Source organism: Mauremys reevesii, linkage group 1 (genome assembly GCF_016161935.1).
Source record: "Mauremys reevesii isolate NIE-2019 linkage group 1, ASM1616193v1, whole genome shotgun sequence".
NCBI lineage: Eukaryota > Metazoa > Chordata > Testudines > Geoemydidae > Mauremys > Mauremys reevesii.
Genome location: NC_052623.1, coordinates 62755219 through 62775778, shown reverse-complemented (window position 1 = coordinate 62775778; position 20560 = coordinate 62755219). Strand labels below are relative to the sequence as shown.

General features: G+C 44.5%; 1 protein-coding gene across 13 annotated transcripts in view; it reads right to left on the bottom strand.

Annotated features, from left to right (window-relative positions):
* The window catches only part of RCBTB2 (RCC1 and BTB domain containing protein 2), a 122082-nt gene that overhangs the window by 68966 nt on the left and 32556 nt on the right, over positions 1-20560 (bottom strand). For 12 of the 13 annotated variants that reach the window (XM_039519850.1, XM_039519849.1, XM_039519851.1 and 9 more), the window contains exons 9-11: positions 18559-18701; positions 16695-16885; positions 6666-6792 (exon numbers count right to left, since the gene is read on the bottom strand). In XM_039519850.1, coding sequence (XP_039375784.1) covers positions 6666-6792; positions 16695-16885; positions 18559-18701 — 461 coding nt within the window. Of the gene's footprint in view, positions 1-6665; positions 6793-12802; positions 12962-16694; positions 16886-18558; positions 18702-20560 lie in introns of those variants that run through there. The other variant, XM_039519862.1, reaches the window with a different exon arrangement.

Sequence of the window (20560 nt, the reverse complement as noted above, 5' to 3'; positions counted from 1 at the left end):
TAATAGTTATACCTTGAGGTAATATGGCTTAATGAAGCTATTAATCTGATGTTCCATTGTCTTGTAGCCAAAATGTATGGATCTGTGGATTACTTACCTGTAAAGAAGTTGATGTTTATTTTATGAACAAGCAATAATTAGTAGGAGGAAAATATTTAACTTAGGAAGGAAGACACCACTTTCAGTAGAAAGGCCGGATGGGGTCGCAGTTGGATTTTGTCCTTGTAGAACACCATATATGGTGGCTCTGATGTCAAGCTTTAATCTCCAACACTCGTCTCGCCAATGTTATCGCCACAAGGAAAGCGACATCCCATGACAGGTGGGAAAGGGAGCAGGAGCCCATAGGCTCAAAGGGTTAGCCCATGAGTCTAGAAAGAACCAGCAGAATTACTACAGCTCTGTCTCTGAGGATTTTCAGCAGTACTCTGTGCACGAGTGGGAATGGTGGAAAGGCATACATGAGATGGTCTGCCCAAGGGAGCAGGAACACATCTGAGATCGAACCCAGGTTGTGTTTCTGAAAGGAGCAGAAGATTGGGCACCTCCCGTTGTTCCTGGTGGCAAACTGATTGACCTGGGGAACCCCCCACTTTTGGAAGATGGAATATATGACATCCAGATGGATGGCCCACTCGTGACTGTGAAACAATCTGCTGAGATGGTCCACTAGTTCATTCTGCACACCTGAGAGATAGAATGCCTCCAGGTGAATGGAGTGGGCTATGCAGAACTCCCATAGCTGAAGGCCTCCTGACATAGGGTGGAAGAGCGGGCTCCACCATACTTGTTGATGTAAAACATGGCCATGGTGTTGTCTGTTATTACCCGCACACACTGGCCTTGGAGCCAGGATAGGAAGGTTTGGCATGCTAGCCGTACTGCTCTGAGCTCTCTGATGTTGATATGCAGGGAGAGCTCATCCTGCGACCATAATCCTTGTGTTTGGAGCTCTCCCAGATGTGCCCCCCAGCCCAGAGCTGATATGTCCGTTACTAGAGACAAGGAGGGCTGGGGGCTGTTGAAAGGGAATTCCCTTGCAGAATGTGCGAGGGTCGAGCCACCATTGGAGGGGCTCGAATACTTGTTCTGACACCGTGACCACTGATTCCAGGCTGTTGCGCCCCAGGTGGTATACAGACGCGAGCCATGCTTGAAGTGGTCTAAGCCTCAGTCTGGCATGCCTCAATCTGGCATGCAATGCCACATAAGTGCAGGCTGCCATGTGACCAAGGAGACTTAGGCATCCCCTCGCGGTAGTGGTCAGGTACCTCTTGAGGTTTTGGATAATGTCTGTCATAGCCTGAAATCAGGTCTCTGGCAGGAGCGCCCTTGTGTGCACCGAGTCCAGCACCACACTGATGAATTCTATTCTTTGAGTCGGTAACAAGGTTGACTTGTTCATGTTGAGCAGGAGACCCAGCCTCTCAAAAGTCGCTCTGACTAGTCAGACTTGAGACTCCACCTGCTCCCTGGTGTGTCCCCTGAGTAGTCAGTCATCGAGGTAAGGATATACCTGCACATGCCTCCTGCGGAAGAAGGCTGCTACGAACGACATACACTTGGTGAATGCTCAGGGGGCTGTTGACCATGGGCTGTTGACCATGAACTGATGGTATTTGTGGCTGGCGCAGAAATCGTCTGCGCGCGGGCTGAATAGCTTTGTGAAAGTACGCGTCTTTCATGTCGAGGGCGGCATACCAGTCTTCCGGATCCAGGGAAGGAATAATCGTGCTCAGGGAAACAATGCGGAACTTCAACTTCACCATGAACCTGTTGAGGCTGCACAGGTCTAGAATGTGTCTGAGACCCCCCTTTGCCTTGGGTATTAGGAAATAGCGAAAGTAGAACCCCTTCCCCTTTAGCTCCTGAGGAACTTCCTCCACTGCTCCTATGGCGAGGAGTAATTGCACCTTCTGGATAAGGAGCTGCTCGTGAGAAGGGTCCCTGAAGAGGGATGGGGAAGCGGAATGGGAGGGAGGGGAAGAGCAGAATTGGAGAGAATATCCCACTTCTACCATGCAGAGAACCCAGCGATCTGATGTTATTTGGGACCATGCACAGTAGAAGTGGGATAGACGATTCTGAAAGCAGGGATGAGGTTCAGTATACAGTCTGGCACATCGGCCCCGGGCACACCTTCAAAACGTCCGCTTGGAGGCTAAGGAGGTGCGTGCCTGGCCCTGTGATGACGAGGGCTGGACGGCTTATGCCTCCCGTTCCAACCTCGTCTTCTAGAATAGTCTTGCCTAGGGTGAGGTTGAGGTTTAAAGTGTTTTCACTGAGTAACTGGGGTATGCATCCCCAGTGACTTCATCATTACCCTTGAATCCTTTAGGCTGTGTAGCCTGGAGTCTGTTTGCTCCGCAAATAATCCTGTCCCATCAAAGGGCAGGTCCTGTAGGATCTGTTGGACCTTGGGGCGTAGGCCCGAAACTTGAAGCCATGAGGTCTCCTGATGGCTATGCCAGAGTCCAAGGCACTCACCGCTGAGTCAGCAGCGTCCAGTGAGGCCTGTAAAGAGGTCCGTTCCACTGTCTTGCCCTCCTCCACAATGGCCCCAAACTCATCCCTGGACTCTGATGGTATTAGCTCCTTAAATTTGAGCATGGAGTTCCATGAGTTAAAATTATATCTGCTCAGGACTGCCAGTTGATTAGCAATCCTGAGCTGTAGGCCCCCCCGTGGAGTAGACCTTTCTACCAAAAAGGTCAAGTTTTTTAGAGTCCTTGGACTTAGTCGTGGGTCCCTGCTGCCCCTGCCTTTCACATTCATTAACCGCAAAGACTACCAAGGAGCAGGGCTGCGGGTGGGAGTATAGATACTCGTAACCCTTGGAGGGAATGAAGTATTTGCGTTGTACTCCCTTGACCACTGGGGGGATGGAGGCCTGGGTCTGCCACATAGTTTTGGTGTTGTTTTGAATGGTCCTAATGAGTTGCAGCGCCACTCGGGATGGACCTTCTGGGGCCAAAATGTCCACCATTGGGTCCTTGTGTTCCACCACCTCCTCGGCTTGCAAGCCCATGTTGCGCACCACCTTGCAGAGTAGGTCCTGGTGAGCGCAACTATCTATGGGTGGTCATCCTGAGACCGAAGTTTCCACTACTGCCTCATCTGGGGAAGAAGATGAGGATGCAGGCAGGGGAACTGGGTCATCCTGGGCCTGTTGGTCCATGGGGACCTCCTGCTCGACTTGCTGTTCTGGGCAGTTCCACTGTAGGGGCAGGGGTCTATGCTGGTGAAGGTGCTGTACCCACAATCCCTTCAGCACTTCTGGGTGTGGGGCAGCTGGCTATCGCCATTGGCAGCTTGGGCTTGGATGCCAACTACCAGGAGCCCTTGGACAAGGTACCCTGGGACTGGTGATATGCCCAGGAGGTCCAAAAAGACCATTGTGCCAGTCCTTGCAATTGAGGTGACCATGGCATTGTACCCGTGTTGGGCTGTCAATGTGTTCAATGGTGCTGGCTCCAGCGTGAGTACCTAGACCCCACGTTCTGAGGACAGGGACAGGGATCTAGAGGGCCAGGTGGTGCCAACTGGAGTTGAGCAGGTGAGCGGTGCTGTAAGGGGAGCGGTGCTGAGACCTCAGTCTGTATCGACGGGATCAGTGACACAATGATGATCAGTGCCGGGAGCAGGACCTCCGACGATCATGGGACCAGTGCCGCGAGTTTGATTGGTGCCGGGGATCGGTGGCCTGGAGATACAGGTGGGAGCACCATTGTTGGCTTGCCGCGGGACAGTAGCACCCTCAGCAGCGCAGGGGACTTGTCATGGAGACTCGGAGACCACAGTGCTGTCATGGCAATGAGGTCCTGCGCAGCCTCGAAGGTGTCCGGAGTGGCCCCACCTCCTCTACCATATGGACTGAGGAGTCCAACTGTCCCGGGCACAATGGTACACCTTGCGTGTCTGAAGTCCCCAGAGCCAACTTCACAGGTCTTGGGGCCGGGTGTTCCTCTCTGGGACGTGCCCCATTGGCCGAGACTGCAGGGGAGGGTCTCTCAGGAGATCCGCCTCTACCCTGCTTGGCATGCTTCTTCTGCAGTGCCAGAGAGTGGGACAGGTGCCAGGCAGTTCCCACAGTCTTAGGTATGGGGGTTGGCGGTGCTGTGAGTCTCTGTGCTCAGTGTCGGGTCCTGCCGCGCCGAGGTTGGTTGCGGTTTAAGAGCCGCCTTCCTAGGGAGCTGTTTCAACCTGAAATCCTGCTCCGTTCTGGTCCTCAGTCGAAAACCCTTGCAAATCCTGCACCTAACAGCTTGGTGAGCCTCCCCCGGACACTTTACACAAGCGTTGTGGGGGTCGCCCATTAGCATGGGCTTATTGCAGGACTTGCAGGCCTTGAACCCCAGGGATCGAGGCATGCCTCGAGGTCCCCAAGGGGAAAGGTCGGGGTGGAAGGGAAACCCTCCACTCCTAACAGAACTACTACTAACTAATAAAAACCAGAACAACTATAAACTACTAACATACCCTATACTAGAAAGCTAGGGGAAGCGAGTAGAACTTGTAAGCAAGCCACTCACGGTTCCGACAACCCTCACAGGTGGTAAGAAGGAACTGAGGAGACGCTGGGTCAGCAGGGTCATATATTGAGTGCCATGAAGGCGCCACTCCAGGAGGCTCCACAGCCGACCTGATAGGAGCTGCTGGGGGAAAAATTTCCGGCAACTGTGCATGTGGCGTGCGCACACCTGATTGGAATCGACATGAACAAGCACTCGAAAAAGAACCACAGTTACTGCAGGGTAACTGTTCTCTCTCATTTAAGTGATTGTTCACACAGATTCCACTCTAGGCGATTAACAAGCAGTTATCTTGAGCCTGAAGGTGAGAAAGAAAAGGCAATTATTTACAAAAATCTACAAAGAATTCAGAAAGGTTCTAACACTTATGTCTATGACAAAACTCTAAACTCTTAACCAACTACTTTTCATGAAAACACTTCCTAAAGCAAGGTGCATCAAATAGTCAAGAGGCATGGGCACTGAAGGCTTTCCATCTCACAGGCACAGGTGGTAAGAATGAACTGAATGGTGGCTGAGCACATATCCTTGGCTTTGGTGGATGCAAGGGCATGCTGGGGTGCAGCCCCAGCAGACATGGCTTTCCAAGGAATCTGATCCCACATGCATACCTAGGGTGGAATCTGTGTGGACAGCATACCTCGAAGAAGAACAAGCCATTTCAAGCAAAGATGGCAGAATGAAGGTGTGTATCAGAGTGCAGGAGATGAAGGGAGCACATGGAGAAAAGATAACAATGTAGGGAAGTAGTGGAGTACTAGGAAATGACAGCAGAGATGTAAATTGAAGCAAGATTAATTAAGGTGAAGCCAAGGAGCTTGAATCTGATGCAGTAACATCCAGGAAATCAGTGAAAGGATTCAAGATGAGGAAAAGGAAGATGGAGAAGCGATGATGGTAATCAAGGCAAGAAGCAGGTTTTGGCAGAGGAGGTACATTAGTCAGGAAGAGGCAAATTATTGTAAAATTAAAGAGGATGAAGCAAAAAAGAGTTAGCATGAGAATGGAGATGGGATGAGAAACAGTATGGTCAAGGGGGAGGGATAGCTCCGTGGTTTGAGCATTGGCCTGCTAAACCCAGGGTTGTAAGCTCAATCCTTGAGGGGGGCCATTTACGGATCTGGGGCAAAAATTTGTCTGGGGATTGGTCCTGCTTTGAGCAGGGGGTTGGACTAGATGACCTCCTGAGGTCCCTTCCAACCCTGGTATTCTAAATGAACCGGATACTGGGGTGGGAGTCAGGAGACCTGGATTTTATTTCCAGTTTTGCCACTAATTTACTGTGTGCCCAGTTTTGGGGATATTCTGAAAATTTGCTATGCTTTTTGCTTCCACAAACAACATCATATGAAAATCTGTTCTAACAATAACATGCAGACTCATTTAATGGAATTTACACAACTTAATAACATCTGCATATCAATCGGTTAGCTTGGAACCTGCAGATAGTTGTGAACACAAAAAGGGAGGTCAGTCTGAAATTCAGGCCCACCAAGTTAGTCAAAGAAATAACTAAGATATACAGGATGTGAGATTGGACAGAAGGGGATAGGTTGGAAGTAGAAATGTACATTTGGGAAGCATCCAGAGAAGCAGCACTTGAAACAATTGGGGGTGATGATGTTGCCAGGTGGAAATAGAGGATAGAAGGGACCAAGGACAGAAACCTGAAAAACATGAACTCCTGGGTGAGAGGGGAGGATGCAGAGCTACCAACGAAGGTGATAAAGAAGAGATGAAGGAAGAGAGAATCAGAGGGCCCCAGGTGTGGAAGCCAAGAAAGGAAAGAGGAGAAAGTGATCAACTAAGGAGAAGGCAGCAGAGAAAGAAGACAGATAAGTGTTCCTTTTCCCTAGCAAGGAAAAGGTCTTAACAAGCTTGATCAGGATAGTTTAGATGCAGTGAAGAGGGTGGAAGCCAGACTGGAGGAGAGCAAGTAAAGAGTATAGGCAATAGGATTAGGCAGTGTGCTATGAAATTTTTGGATCTAAAGGAACAGGAGGAGGAAATTAGGCTAATACTTAGAAAAGCAGGTGGTTTTCAGCATAAGGCCTGCTCATAATCATAGAGGAAAGAACAGCAGCATTAAACAGTATTACTCAGCATGAGTAAAGTGCTGATGTTATTCCTTACCTAATTTTGAGAAGGACTTTATGAACATGAATATATTTTCCATCCACTAGAAACTTCAAGTCTGCAGTGTCAGGGTTGTCAAATTCCTTCTTCAGTGATTGGGCTACTGTTAGGTGGTCATCAGGTTCTAAGATAACAACGGTATTTAAGAGTTATTGATGAATAAATAACAATGTTCCATATCTCATGATTCCTGGCTTTAAGTCAGCATATCAATGAAACCAATGCTGTTCATAAACACAACCTTCCACTCAAGACCGGTAACACAACAATAATGTTAGAGCAGGGGTCGGCAACCTTTCAGAAGTGGTGTGCCAAATTCACTGTAATTTAAGGTTTTCCGTGCCTTAACATTTGTAGAAGGTCTCGCTCTGTCTATATTATATCAATAAACTATTGTTGTGTTTAAAGTAAATAAGGTTATAAAAATATTTAACAAGCTTCATTTAAAATAAAATTAAAATGCAGATCTTATCAATTTAGTGTGATCCTTCCCTGGGATCCTTGTCTGGGGTTCCAGCCACCAACCCCGCTCAGCCCGCTGCCGGTCTGGGGTCCAGCCGCTGGTCCTGTTCAGCCCGCTGCCGGTCTGGGGTTCCATTTACTCAGCCAGCAGCAGGCTGAGCGGGCTGGTGGCAGACTGAGCAGGGCCGCTGGGGGGGGCTGAGTGGCTCAGTCCACTGCCAGTCTGGGGTGCCAGTAGCACTCAGCCTGCTGCCGGCCTGGGGTTCTGGCTGCCGGCCCCTTGCCAGTTGGGGTCCCAGCAGCTGGCCCCGCTCAGCCTCCTGCCGGCCTCGGTGAGCAGAACCCCAGGCCGGTAGCGGGCTGAGGGGGGCTGGCGGGCCAGGACCCCGGCTGGCAACGGGCCAGCAGCCGGAACCCCAGAGCAGCGCGTACCATCAAAAATCAGCTTGCGTGCCACCTTTGGCACGTATGCCGTAGGTTGCCGACCCCTGTGTTAGATTATGGACCTCTAGAACAGGGAGTAAAGGCTATGTCACTACAATTCCTACATGACTATCCACTCCAAACAAATACGTATCTCAACCTAAAAAGAGGTTCACCTAGTATCTCTCAGATAAGTTTCACCCTACCATAGGAATATTTCCTACCATCCAGACAAAAACTCAACAGTCTTAGAAGTTTAATGTTACAATGGGTAGTACATATTACCAGTTACTTTTACTTGTTTAAAATATTATTTTATCAGAAAAATGTTTATTTTTCAAATTATTTATTATTTTTATGTACCAGCTACATAAAATCATATTGGGATCTGCTAAAAAAGAAAAAATCACTGTTTTAAATACTTCCACTATGAGAGATGCCATTTCACATCAAGAGTAGCAAAACAAGTGAATACATCCATAAGTGCAGGTGAAGTGTCCTCAATACAACAGCCTTACAGATAAATATTAACAATTCTATACAGCTATTGGAACAATGAGCTTGCTTCAGTGATTGTATTTAAAGCATTGCATATATTAAATTCTGTATGTATGTATGTGTGTATTATATATATATATATATATATATATATATATATATATATATATATATATATATATATATATATATATATATATATACACACACACACACACACACACACACACACACACTACAGTCCTCTGTGATACCTCTGTGACAAGTCTATCATATAGTCTTGATATCCTCATCTGCTGTCTGTCCACAAATCCATCTCTCATGGACTAATTCTAATACTTCAGCCCTTCAGCAGCTTCAAATAGCCATTTAAAAAAAAAAAGCCAAACAAACCTGTCATAAAAATATTTCCTCCTCTTCCCAGGGATAGTAACAGCTTTTCTCTACATAAATGTCACAAATCTAAAGTCTGATATCTTGCAGCCTACAAGGCAAGTAGGAATTTTATATTTTTGGAAATGAGAGATACCCAGTTTCCCCAATGGGACCTAAAGACTTAATATTAGCTCTGGAAGGGCCTGAGACACAAGATTTGATATTATGACATTTTGATATCTAGTAGTAGTATTTTAGGTTATTTTTAAAGGATGTTATGGCAACCTCTGCGTTTATACAGTTGGACTCAAGGTAACTAAGGCACCTGGATTTACAGGTGGAAAAATAAATAAAAAATTCCAAATGATGTTTTTAAAATAAAACATTTCTAAAATAGTTTTCCTGTAATGTGGCATATATATCATATGTCAGTGTGATTAAAAGTTTTACTGGCTCTCATTTAGGATGGCCTGCATAGTTCACTCAGGTCTCTACTACTTGTGAGCAAATACCATCAGCTAAAACTCATACAAATAAAAACTTTACACTTCCTCACCTTTTCCTAGAATATATGCCAGTAATATATGAAAAAATACAGTGTATACTTTCTTTGCAAGATTAAAATAAATAATTGCTCAACTTTTTACAGCTGGTATCTGCATATGTTTATTTTTTTAAAAGAACTGACAAGCTGAAAGTAGGTGTTTATTGGTAAAGGAAAACTCAAATGGTTTTAGAAGATTGAATTTGAAATTCATATAACTTAGTGCATTAAGCAGATTTATCACAACATTTAAAAATACCACATACTTTGCCTGCTTTGCTGTTTCCTCATCAACTTAGTGAATAGGACAAAACACACCTTCACTGTTGTCTGATGTAACAAGTACATCCTCTTGGAAGGGCTGATGTTCAACTGATATGTTATAGATCAAAACAATGCCTGCAGCATTTTGTTGTGGAAGCCAGAACAACAGAGTTACTTGCAAATATAAATGTGTGTCATTAAAATATTACCTGCTGACCTCTATAGAATTGGTCAGCCAGAGGAAGCAAAGGTAGGGTTAAGTTATGAAGCGTTTTAAAGATAAAGACAAGAATCTTGTATTTGATGCACAGGTGAAGAGGGAGTCAGTGGAAGGACACAAAGAAGGGGATGACATGGTCACAGAAGTAAGCCAGGAAAATTATTTTAGCAGCAGCATTTTGAAAAAGTTGAAGGGAGCAAGTTTGCAGTATTCAAAAGAGGAGGCTGCAATAGTCAAGATGTGAAATGATGAGGGCTCGGACAAGAGCTTAGTTGTGTGAGCAGAGGAAAAGCCATGAAATGTCATGAAAGAAAAAGCTGCAAGCTTTAGAGATGATCTGAATATGTGGGTCTAGGTGAGAGGGCTAAGCCAAAGTTGACACTCATGGTACATGCCCATGTGAAAAGGACTGTGGTGTGTCCACAATGATGGCAAAAGTGCAGATAGAAGAGAGATTGGAAAAAGATTAATAACTCAGTTTTGGACACGTTTCACCAAAAAGATGCCAGAAAGACAGGCTAGGGAGATAATTCATCAGTAGAACTGAAGATCTGCATGTCATCACACAAAGATGGTAGTTAAAACCATGCTTGCAGTTAAGAGCAGATAAAGATGGGAAGAAGAGAAAGAGACTAAGGACAGAGCTTTGAGGGTCACCCACAGATAGAGCATGGGGAGGGTAGGAGAATGACTCATCAAATGAGACTCTGAAAGAGTAATCAGAGAGGTAAAAGGAGAACTATGAGAGGACAGAACCACAAAAGCCAACAGAGGACAACATTTCAAGACGTAGGGAGCAGTCGATGGTGTCAAAAGCCACAGAGAGGTCAAGGAAGATAAAGGGCTGGTCTACACTAATGCTGTAAGTAGACCTAAGTCACACTATTTCAGTTATGTAAGTTACGTAACTGAAGTCGATGTAACTTAGGTTGACGTACAGCGGTGTCTACACTGCACTATGTCAACGGAAGAAGCTCTCCCACCGACTTACCTTCTGCCTCTTGGGGAGGTGGAGTACAGACGTTGACGGGAGAGCGCACTGCCATTGACTTAGCTTGACTTCACGAGATCCACTAAATCAACACCGCTGCATCAATTGCAACAGTACCAATTTAGCCGGAATTGTAGACAAACCCAAAGACAGAATACAATCCATGAGATTTGACCAGAAAGATGTCATGAGAGATTTTAGTGAGAGTAGTTTCAGTGGAGTATAGAGGATGGAAGGCAGACTATAGATGGTTAAGATGGAAATTAAAAAACTCCAGACAGTGGTTACAGAAAGCATGTTCAATTAGTGTGATGATGAATAAGAGAAGAGACACTGAGTATTAGCAGGGGAAGAGTCCAGGGTGGTTGTTTTTGTTTTTTTAAAATAGGAAAGACCAAAGTATGTTTGTACTGGGAGAAAAAGGAACTGGATGAGAAAGACAGGTTGAGGAGAACACCAAAAGAGGGAGTGAGAGCAGAGCTGGGAAAGTTACAAGAGGAGAGGAGATGGGGTCACCTGGGCAGAAAGAGGGGTTGGAGGAGCAGGGCAACAGTGACAGAGGTGAGTGCATTATGGATATAGTGGAAAAAGTGGAGTGGAGAGATCCCTCTGTATCTTACTGATTTTTTTTCTTTGAAGATATCCCCAAGATTTTTTACTGAAAGTGAGCAGGAAACAGAAGGATGGAGGTTTAAAGAAGGAGTCAAATGTGGTGAAAAAGTATTTGGGATTGTAAGTACAAGACTCAATAAGAGGAGAAAGAAAGCTGTTTGGCTAAGAAGGTGGCAGAACTAAAAGAGGAAAAAGAGTGAATCTGTAGTGAAGAAAGTCGGTGTGACTGCAGGACTTTTGTCAGAGATACTCAGCAACAGGAGAACAAGAGTATAGAAAATAGCTATTTAGATATAAGGCAGGGCTGAGGGATGGTTGTGTCATGTGTGCTGTACTTGCTGATATGAGTAAATTAAGGAGCCACGCAGGATATTCTGGTAATTTCCAGAATGAAGACTATGATACACATGCCTGAAAGTCAGAGATTTTATATATAGACACAAAAACCTATTTTACATATATCTTAAAATATGGCCTCTCTCAAAAGAACTGCTGCATCTGTATTTAATAGTAATGTGGACACATGAGGTATGGTAAGAAAAAAGTCCTATTAGCAAAGTAAGAATCTGCTCTTAGCCATGGGAATTATATACAGATCTGCAAAAGATCTGATTTTATAAAGGCCAGCTAGTGATTTTTATATATACATATATTACAGCATAATGTAGTTTTCAAGTATAAACTAATTTTACATCTAAACTTGGCCTTGATACTTCAAGGTAGAGGGCATGAACATAAAAATTAAAGCTAGAACAGTAGGGAGAGTTTGTTTTCCTTTGAATTATGATTGTGTAAAGACAAGTATCTTCTATAGATCTGCAGACTAAAAGACTACTCAGTTACACTTTTTAAAAAAGGAAGTAATGCATACAAATATACTAAAATGTAATGTTCTCAATTAAAAAATAAGGTATTTTCACTGTCAATAAGTGCTTTCCCTGATCCATGTCAAATGTGCGCTAACTACTTATGCTAAACAATCTGTTTCACCTTGCATTTAGCTGTGATGCTCAGAGTATCTTTACCAGACCTGAAGAAGAGCCCTGTGCGGTTCGAAAGCTTGTCTCTCTCACCAACGGGGGTTGGTCTAACAAAAGATGTTACCTCACCCATCTGGCCTCTCTAAATTCATTGTTTAGGCAATGCTCTAATGAACACCTAAGGTTGCCCCCTTATGGTACAGGCTGTAAGACAAAGGTTATACACCTAGGTCTGTGCTTGATCAGCTCTGCTAGTAGGAATTAGATGCATCTTTCTGTAACATATCTATTCTCTCTAGGGCCACATCCCAGTGCTGAGAGGATGTACCCTTAAGTATGATACAGTCAGAGTTTAATATTTGTTCATAATTTACAAACACAAAAATCACAGAGCAAAGGATTCATTTTATGGTTTCTACCTTCTTGCATGCTTAAGAGCAATCAAGTGCACTGATATTCCCAGAAAATAAATTAAGACCTATTCAGAACACCCTCTCTATGGTCAAACCCACTGTGGAGGTATTATGAAACCATTAAGTGTACTTAAATCATTGACTCCTGGGCATGATGTAGACTCCATACAACTAAGTTCTTGTCTACATTACAGATGCTACAGCAGCACAGCTATGGCACTGCAGCTGTGCCACTGTATTGCTGTAGTGTAGATGCTTGCTACAGTGACGGAAAGGGTTTTTCCACCACTGTAGTTAATCAACCCCCTCAACAGGCAATAGCTAGGTTAACAGTGAGATTATTTACCTGTACCTTGATTTCCTCAAGATGTTTTGTCCCTGTGGGTGCTCCACCATGGGATGAGCATGCTCCCATGTACTCTCGAATGGAGACTGTAAATCAATGTCTGTGGGCCCATGCCTGGGCAGAGCAGGCTTGCCAATGTGGAGAGTCCTATCAGCCTAGGTCCATCTAAGGGGACAGAGAGAAGCTTCTTTCTGACCTGGCTTCTGTGAAGGCTAAATTCATGAGCCTGACAAGAAGTTCAGGGTAGGGCTGGATGGGAGAAGTATCTCCCAATCCCTCTTACTATACCTCCAGGTCACTACCTCCAGCCCTCAGGATCAGATGGAGCTCAGCAATACACTCCACTCAACCCCACTGCCTACCCAGGAGATTTTCAATGAATCTCTCTTTTCCCAAAAGAGAGAGGGGCCCAGATAGTAGTAGCAGTATGCTGGATTTGCTACCACTGGGATCATTCCTGCTTCACATGGCAAGCATCTAACTCCAGAGGTCATCTTGTAGCCAATCCTTTTGAAGGCAGAAAAGACATTGGAGAGAGAGAAGACAGTTTACTAACTGGAAATCTGAGCACCAAAAATCTTTTTGAAGATAATTGGTGGAGCTATCTGTTTATGCAGAAGGGGAGGACAACCCACTGTCTAGATTATTGGAGCTCCTCAAGCAGAAAATAGTTACAAAAGGTTGTCACATTTCTAATGCTGAAGCACTCTAAGAGTGCTTCAGCACTATGAAAAATGTAGCCAATGCTCCAAGTATACTTCAAAGCCCGAGACTCTGCTTGGGCTAGCTGTTTTTTCCTGAAAAAAGTATGATTGAAAAAAAAAGCAGCAGAGAAAACTTAGTGATATGATTGCCAGAGCCAAGGTGATTCCATACCCTTCACCAAAAATCCTTGGACAAAATGCTATGGTTGATCAACAGACTCACTTCCAAATGAAGGGAAATACTGAGATTGTAGGTTTAAAAGTATAACACCAAGAAAGAGAACTAGGCTTCAACCAAAGGGAGGTTCTGAACTGCCATACTGAAGTACATGACCCTAGGGGATGTTCAAGATACAATGAGGGGCATTTTTAGCATCCAACCAGGTGCTCAAGGCACTGCAAACTTTTGGGATGGACTATCAATTATATTGCTTATTGCCAAGAGTAGCACCTGTAAGGCCTTTTTATCAGCCTTAGCATCACTAAGGCAAAGCCAAGAGGGAGGGGCGATCATGAGGAGTAGGCCTGAATGTGTCCTCTCTGATATGCTGGGGTATGTGTCTCTGAAAAACAGGAAGTCTAGCTATATTTGACTTCTAGTGTGTGTGTGTCAGGGTCCATGAGACTGCAGACTCTGCAAAAACACATCTGTATAACTAACTACTTCAAAAGTACTTGCTTAATATTTTTTCTTCTATTGACATGTTGTTGAGGTAACTGTAGCAGTTACTAACATAAAAGGAGCAGTGGAGGTGGATCCTCCAGGCCTGCCTAGAAAGGCTGCACTGAAGGGCAGAAGGCTGCCAGAGGGCTGAGCCACTGAAGACCTAATAGGCAACGTCGACAACCGAAGAGGGCAGCAGGAGAAAAAAGATAGATGAGTGTCTCCCGTCACAACTTGGTACTAGAAGTGGGGTCTTTTCAAACCAACCCCTGAAACAAGGGGACAATAGAGGAATTAATAAGCATTCTAGCCCAGCAGCAGCACAGCTCTGCTGAAACTCAACTCCTGACTGAAGGGCAACAACAGGACTCACAGCCACAGCAGTGCCCAAATAAGCCTGGCCATCACAGATGCTGAAGGGAAAGGGGTCAGATGGTCCCACTAAGGCAGAGGTCCACAAGCTATGGGGCGCACCTTGGGGGGGGGCATCCCCCATGGGGGGTGGAAAGAGATCACCACCTAGCTTTGTCCTGCCCCCAGCTCTGCTCCCGGCCTCGCCTTGCCCCCCCGCTATGGCCCCAGCCTCGACCTCTTTACATCTGTCCATGTCCTCCTCACCCCCTGGAGCCGTACCCTGCTCCCAGCTCTTGGGAGGTGGGGAGCGCAGACAGGGTAAGGGGGGGCATGAACCTCAAAAGTTTGGGGACCACTGCACTAAGGGGATGCAGATACTGTGGAAAAGAGGGGCATGCAAGTTCAGTTTGCCCCTAGAGTAACAGAGACAAGGGGGATTACTGGCAGGTGCTGAGTATTGAGACACCCAGGGTGGTCTGGGTTACACAGGACTTCTGCATTCAGATGCCAGAGACTCCAATGGTAGTTAAAAAGATTGATAAAACACAGCCTGAGGCCAAGAAGAGTGAAGTCCCAGGGGTAGGGTGTTTGAAGTGTGGGGAGCTGGGGAACATAAAGAGGCATTGCCTGGGAAGGTCTTTGAACTGTAAACAGAGGAAACCACACCATGAGGATGTGAGAGGGGGAAAACAGCAAACTTGGAGTATAGTAACCAGGGCCGGAGCTGGACACAGGGTTCACCCTCCTCTCCATTTAGCAGGGATTTGGTGATCTCTCCTTTAGCCATGGGGCAGGAGAGCTTCAAAAGTGTGAAGTGCAGGAGGCAGCAGCCAAAAAAATCTCATGTAGAAAGAGAGCCCAACACTTGGGCGGAAAGGAAGCAAAGGCCTCAGGGTGAAGACACATAGGGTCCCAAGGATCCCAGGGAATATGTAGGGCAAGAATTTTATTAAGGAGATTGTGGAGCAGACATTCAGTTTGCAGGAACAGCTGGAACCGCAACAGCAGCTAGCCAGGCGATAGTAGCAGTAACAGGACCTGTTATAAATCCTGCAGGAAAGAAGTGGCAACATTTACAGGTACCGGGCAGACAAGAGGGATCTAGGCAGCTGGAGGCCTGAGGCCTGGCTGAGAAGATGTTAGGTTCTGTACAGATGGGATATTTAAGTCGATGTGCCCTTGGGTAACTGGGGGAAAAGACAGAGTTGCTGGGGCTAATTGCAGGAAGAGCCACAGAAACCCCTCCAGGCAAAGGATGGAAAAGACTTAATTGATTTTGTTGTGGAGAGGTGGGCCATGTAGCAGGGCGGTTACCCCACTCTAGCCCTGAAAGGGTTAAAAACCAGCTCTTGGAGAGGGCTAGGGCTGGGAGACAATCAGAAAAGGCTGAGAGGCAGTCAATCAGGGCCCGGCTGGATCTTTCTCCAGAAGGTCTTTCTCCAGCCTTAGAGAGAGATGGACCTGGCTGCCTGAAAGAGGAAATGGGTACCTTGGACAGCGCAGAGCTGGGGAAGGGCAGGAGGAGCTGGGCGAGCTCCCGCCTGGAAAATCCCCAGGCTGAGGCCTTGCTGTCCGGGCTGGAGGAGGTACTAGGGCTGTGGCGAGGCAGTCAAGGGAGGAAGAGGCAACAGGTCCAACCCCCTGGCCAATGATGAGTGACCACTTCAGACTGCAGTTTGCCCCTGAGGGAAGGGGCTAGATAAGAGATTGGCTTGTTTACCTGCTGCATCCGCAGGTTCGGCCGATCACGGCTCCCACTGGCCGCGGTTCGTCGTCTCAAGCCAGTGGGAGCCGCAATCGGACGAACCTGCACACAGACATCCCCACAAGAGCCACAAGCTGACAGTAAAGAACCCACAAGGAGAACAGGTGAAGACTGTGAAATCTTTCTATGCAAAGAGGCCTGAGAGAATGACCCTGATCAGCCAAGGCAGAGACTGCTACATGCACTCCAAGTAGATAGACCTGGGGGAGAGAGAGAATGAGAAACCGGGGCAAAGCCAACTAAAAGCTCCACAGGCTGTAGGTTACTTTTAACTTTTTAAACTGGAAAATATAACTGAAGTGTATTTTTCAAATGCATTTATCCTTTCTTATGCACCAAATTTAAAAAAAAAGAAAAAAAAGAAAAAAGTTTTGGATGCAACAACAACAACAACAAACATGGTAAGCTCACCTACTGATAGGAGACGCCATGTCACAGCAGGAGTAGCAAAACAAGCAAACACATCATCTGTGCAGGCAAAGTGCGTAAGGTGTGGAAGAATCACAGACTGGCCACGGCACTGACCCCACATATACACATGGCCACCCTGGGTTTTAGCAGCAGAAGTGTGAACAGAATGGCAGGCTGCAATTTCTATAACTCTAAATTCACAAGCAAACAAAAACACGGGCATAAGAATAAAGTGCAGTGAGAAAGTTTACTCCCACATATCTACTTCTGTAGGCTTGCATGCATTTCAAGTTTTATGGGAATATATTCCCACCCTCCATCCATTCTCCTCCCCCCATAAATGACAAAATGTTTCTATAGCATGCAAGACAACTGAAAATAAGATTGTTCATTATTTGTACATATACGACATCTAGTTACGCCTCTCAGTTTTCACTCTGAAAACAGCAAATCAGATTGATCATAGAATATTTTACTATTTAATTAAAATCACAAAGTGCAACCATTACAATATTACACTTATTCTTAGTAATAATGAACAACTTCTAACTAATATGCATGCACATGTAGTAAAGTATTCTGTAGGCCATTTTTTAGAACATTTTCCAAATGAAGGATCTAGACCCAAGGAAAGCACTAATTAAAGACCATTAACCCCCCCCCCACACACACACACACACTTTAGCTATGTTAAGATGCTTCACTAACCCTAGAGGTTGATTTTTAGGTTTTCAAAACTCCCATCACATTAATTGTTACACAATCCACTGTTTTGCAGTCTGAAGAATAACTTGTTTGATTAGTGGTGAAGTTGTGTATATATATATTTAAGACAAAATCTTGCAGCCCTTAGTATAAGGTAACACTCCCATTGTCATAAGGAACACGGGATTTGGCCAACAACCGATGAAGGCAATATATAACATTTTTATTAAAAGGTACTAAACATATTTGGACTGCATCAAAAATATTTTAAGCAAAAAATAAATACTGATGTTTGAAAAAAGCAACAAATTAAGAGGAAATAACACCACACAATATTATATAGCAATTACGTCTTCTTTCTAGCAGGTGGAGACAGAAACAATTGTAAGAGTAGCACTACACTTTTTTAAAGTCTTTCACAGCAGAAAAACCAAAATGGTTTATTCAACAAGACCCTAATATACTCTAGTAAGGAACACATTCACATTTCCACTGATAGAAACACAAAGTATTGTGTTATCCATAGAAATTATTCTATTACTGATTATCAGGAACTAAGACTGAGAAATCTGTAAAAGCTAAATTTTCAGGCAGAAATACAATTTTATTCCCTCCAGCCTTCGCCTTACTAATCTAGGACTATAAAAACATATAAGCAGTATTTAATGCAAGTGCTACAGGCAAATTGTAAATATCCACTAATGACTTTTTCCACATTTTTTGTCTGATCAATTTTAACAGTAAACTATTATTAACATAGCAAATAAATTATAAAAAGATAAGTCTTGGTTTTGGTTGACTCAGTATAGTGAAGTGGCAGCACAGCACCAATGACAGCATACAATTAAAACTCATAAAATACTCTGAGAAGTAGGATGCAGCTGAAGGAGAGAGAGAGGCAGGAAACAGCCGGCCCCAGAATTTGTAGTCTCCCTTTCACATCTATTTATCATGGCAATGCATATATTTCTAGTGAGGTCAAATTTTAACTTACAGATGTAAATGTCAGCTAACATTAGAATCTCTTCAGGTTTAGGGCTCTGAAATAACCATAGCTAGCAATTACAAGTGATTTCTACCAAAAAAAGTCACTGTGATTTTGCGCAGCACTTCCATGATTATTTTGATGAATACCTGAATATTATAGTGTAAATATTACCTGTCCTTATCAACAGTAACTGGTGCAGGGTAAGACTGGTTACTTTTATTGCCAGTGCCTAACTGACCATACGAATTGGCTCCCCATGCATACAGCTGACCTTCATCTGTTAGCACTAATGTATGTGCATAGCCACAGGCAACCTACAGTGAATAAAAAACAAAAAAATCTCATCTTACTTACCAGCAAATTAATTCAGACAAATAAATATATTTCCATATTGTTGATTCTATATCCAAGAGGATAAACACATGGGTTGGGCCCTACCAAATTCACGGTCCATTTTGGTCAATTTCATGGTCATAGGATTTTAAAAATTGCAAATTCCATGATTTCAGCTATTTAAATACGAAACTTCACAAGTGTTGTAACAGTAGGGGTCCTCACCCAAAAAGGAGTGGGGTGTGTGAGGGGGCGGGGGGGTTCAAGGTTATTGTAGGGGAGGTTGCGGTACTGCTACTCGTGCACTGCTGCTGGCGGTGGCATTACCTTCAGAGCTGGGCAGCTGGAGAGTGGCGGCTGCTGGCTGGGAGTCCAGCTTTGAAGGCAGAGCCACCACCAGCAGCAGCACAGAAGTAAGGATGGCATGGTATGATATTGTCACCCTTACTTCTGCGCAGCTGCCTGCAGAGCTGGGCCTTCAGTCAGCAGCTGCCACTCTCTGGCTGCCCAGCTCTGAAGGCAGCACAGAAGTAAGGGTGGCAACTGCAACCCCCCTGCAACTCTCTTTTCGGTCAGGACCCCCAATTTGAGAAACGCTGGTCTCCCTGTGAAATCTGTATCGTATAGTGTAAAAGCACAAAAAATAAAAAAACATTTTACAGTCCGTGACGCGTTTTTCATGACCGTGAACTTGGTAGGGCTCTACACACAGGCAATACAACTTACAAAAATAACAAACACAGATCACAGTATAATCAGGAACAGAAAGAGGGTGAGAGAAATGCATGTGAGAAAAACTGCTTATATTTTAAAAAAATTCACAAGCCAATAACCTTTTAAGAGCACAGTAAGAGTTAATGAAAAATGTACAAAAGAAGAAATAACAGAGGCACATTGAAACACAAGTGGACCTCAGAAGCAGGTGAAGTGAGAGAGAACTAGGAGAACTTTACAAATTTTGAAGTAAAACTCATATCATGGCATAAATTAAAGTTTGAAATGATGGGCCTGATGCTGTAAGCGCTTGCTACCAAGCATAGTGCTAACTACTGTAAATAGTCCAATTTAACTATAGTATTAAACGCTATGGCTTCCATCCAGCTAAGAGCTTAAGACTTAAATATTTAAGCATGTGAGTAGTCCCACTGACTTCATAGGACTAGTTATGTGCTTACAGTTAAACATATACTTAAGTATACTTAAATCCTTTGTTGAATCAAGGCCTATATCTAACTGTAAATACTTGGGACCTAAATCAGTACTTGTTATTAAAGCAACACTTTCTTAAAAGGAGAAAAAGATAATGGAGAGTAGGAAATAATATTTTTTCTTAATTATGCTAGAGACCTCTTTCTCCATTAGCATCCTCTCCCAGCTAAGCTATCTCTTGTGAGAGACCTTACCTGTGAATGGGAATTGGATAGAAAGCTATATATTTTTGTTTATTTATTTCAATTGATAAAAAATATCCATCCATTGTTACAATTAGGAACGAATCTTCAAAAGACTGCTTTCCTAAATCCCTCATAACCCTCCACTGACAGATTTCTCCAGCACTATCTCTTGTAAATTCATTTTCTTCTTCCTAGGAGGACCCTTGGAGTGTGGCCTGGTAGTCAACAAACTTTGGCTTTGACAAACAAAAATAGATGTCAATGAAAGATGAGAGTGCCAATTACCTTTCAAGAGGAACTAAATATAGATTATAAAGATCCCTAAAATTCCTCAGATGAAATCCTGGCTACACTGAAGTCAACAGCAAAACTCCGATTGACTTCAATTGGGCTACATTTTCACCCTTCTGTCTAGCGGAGGGGAAAGTTCATTTTTCAGATGTATA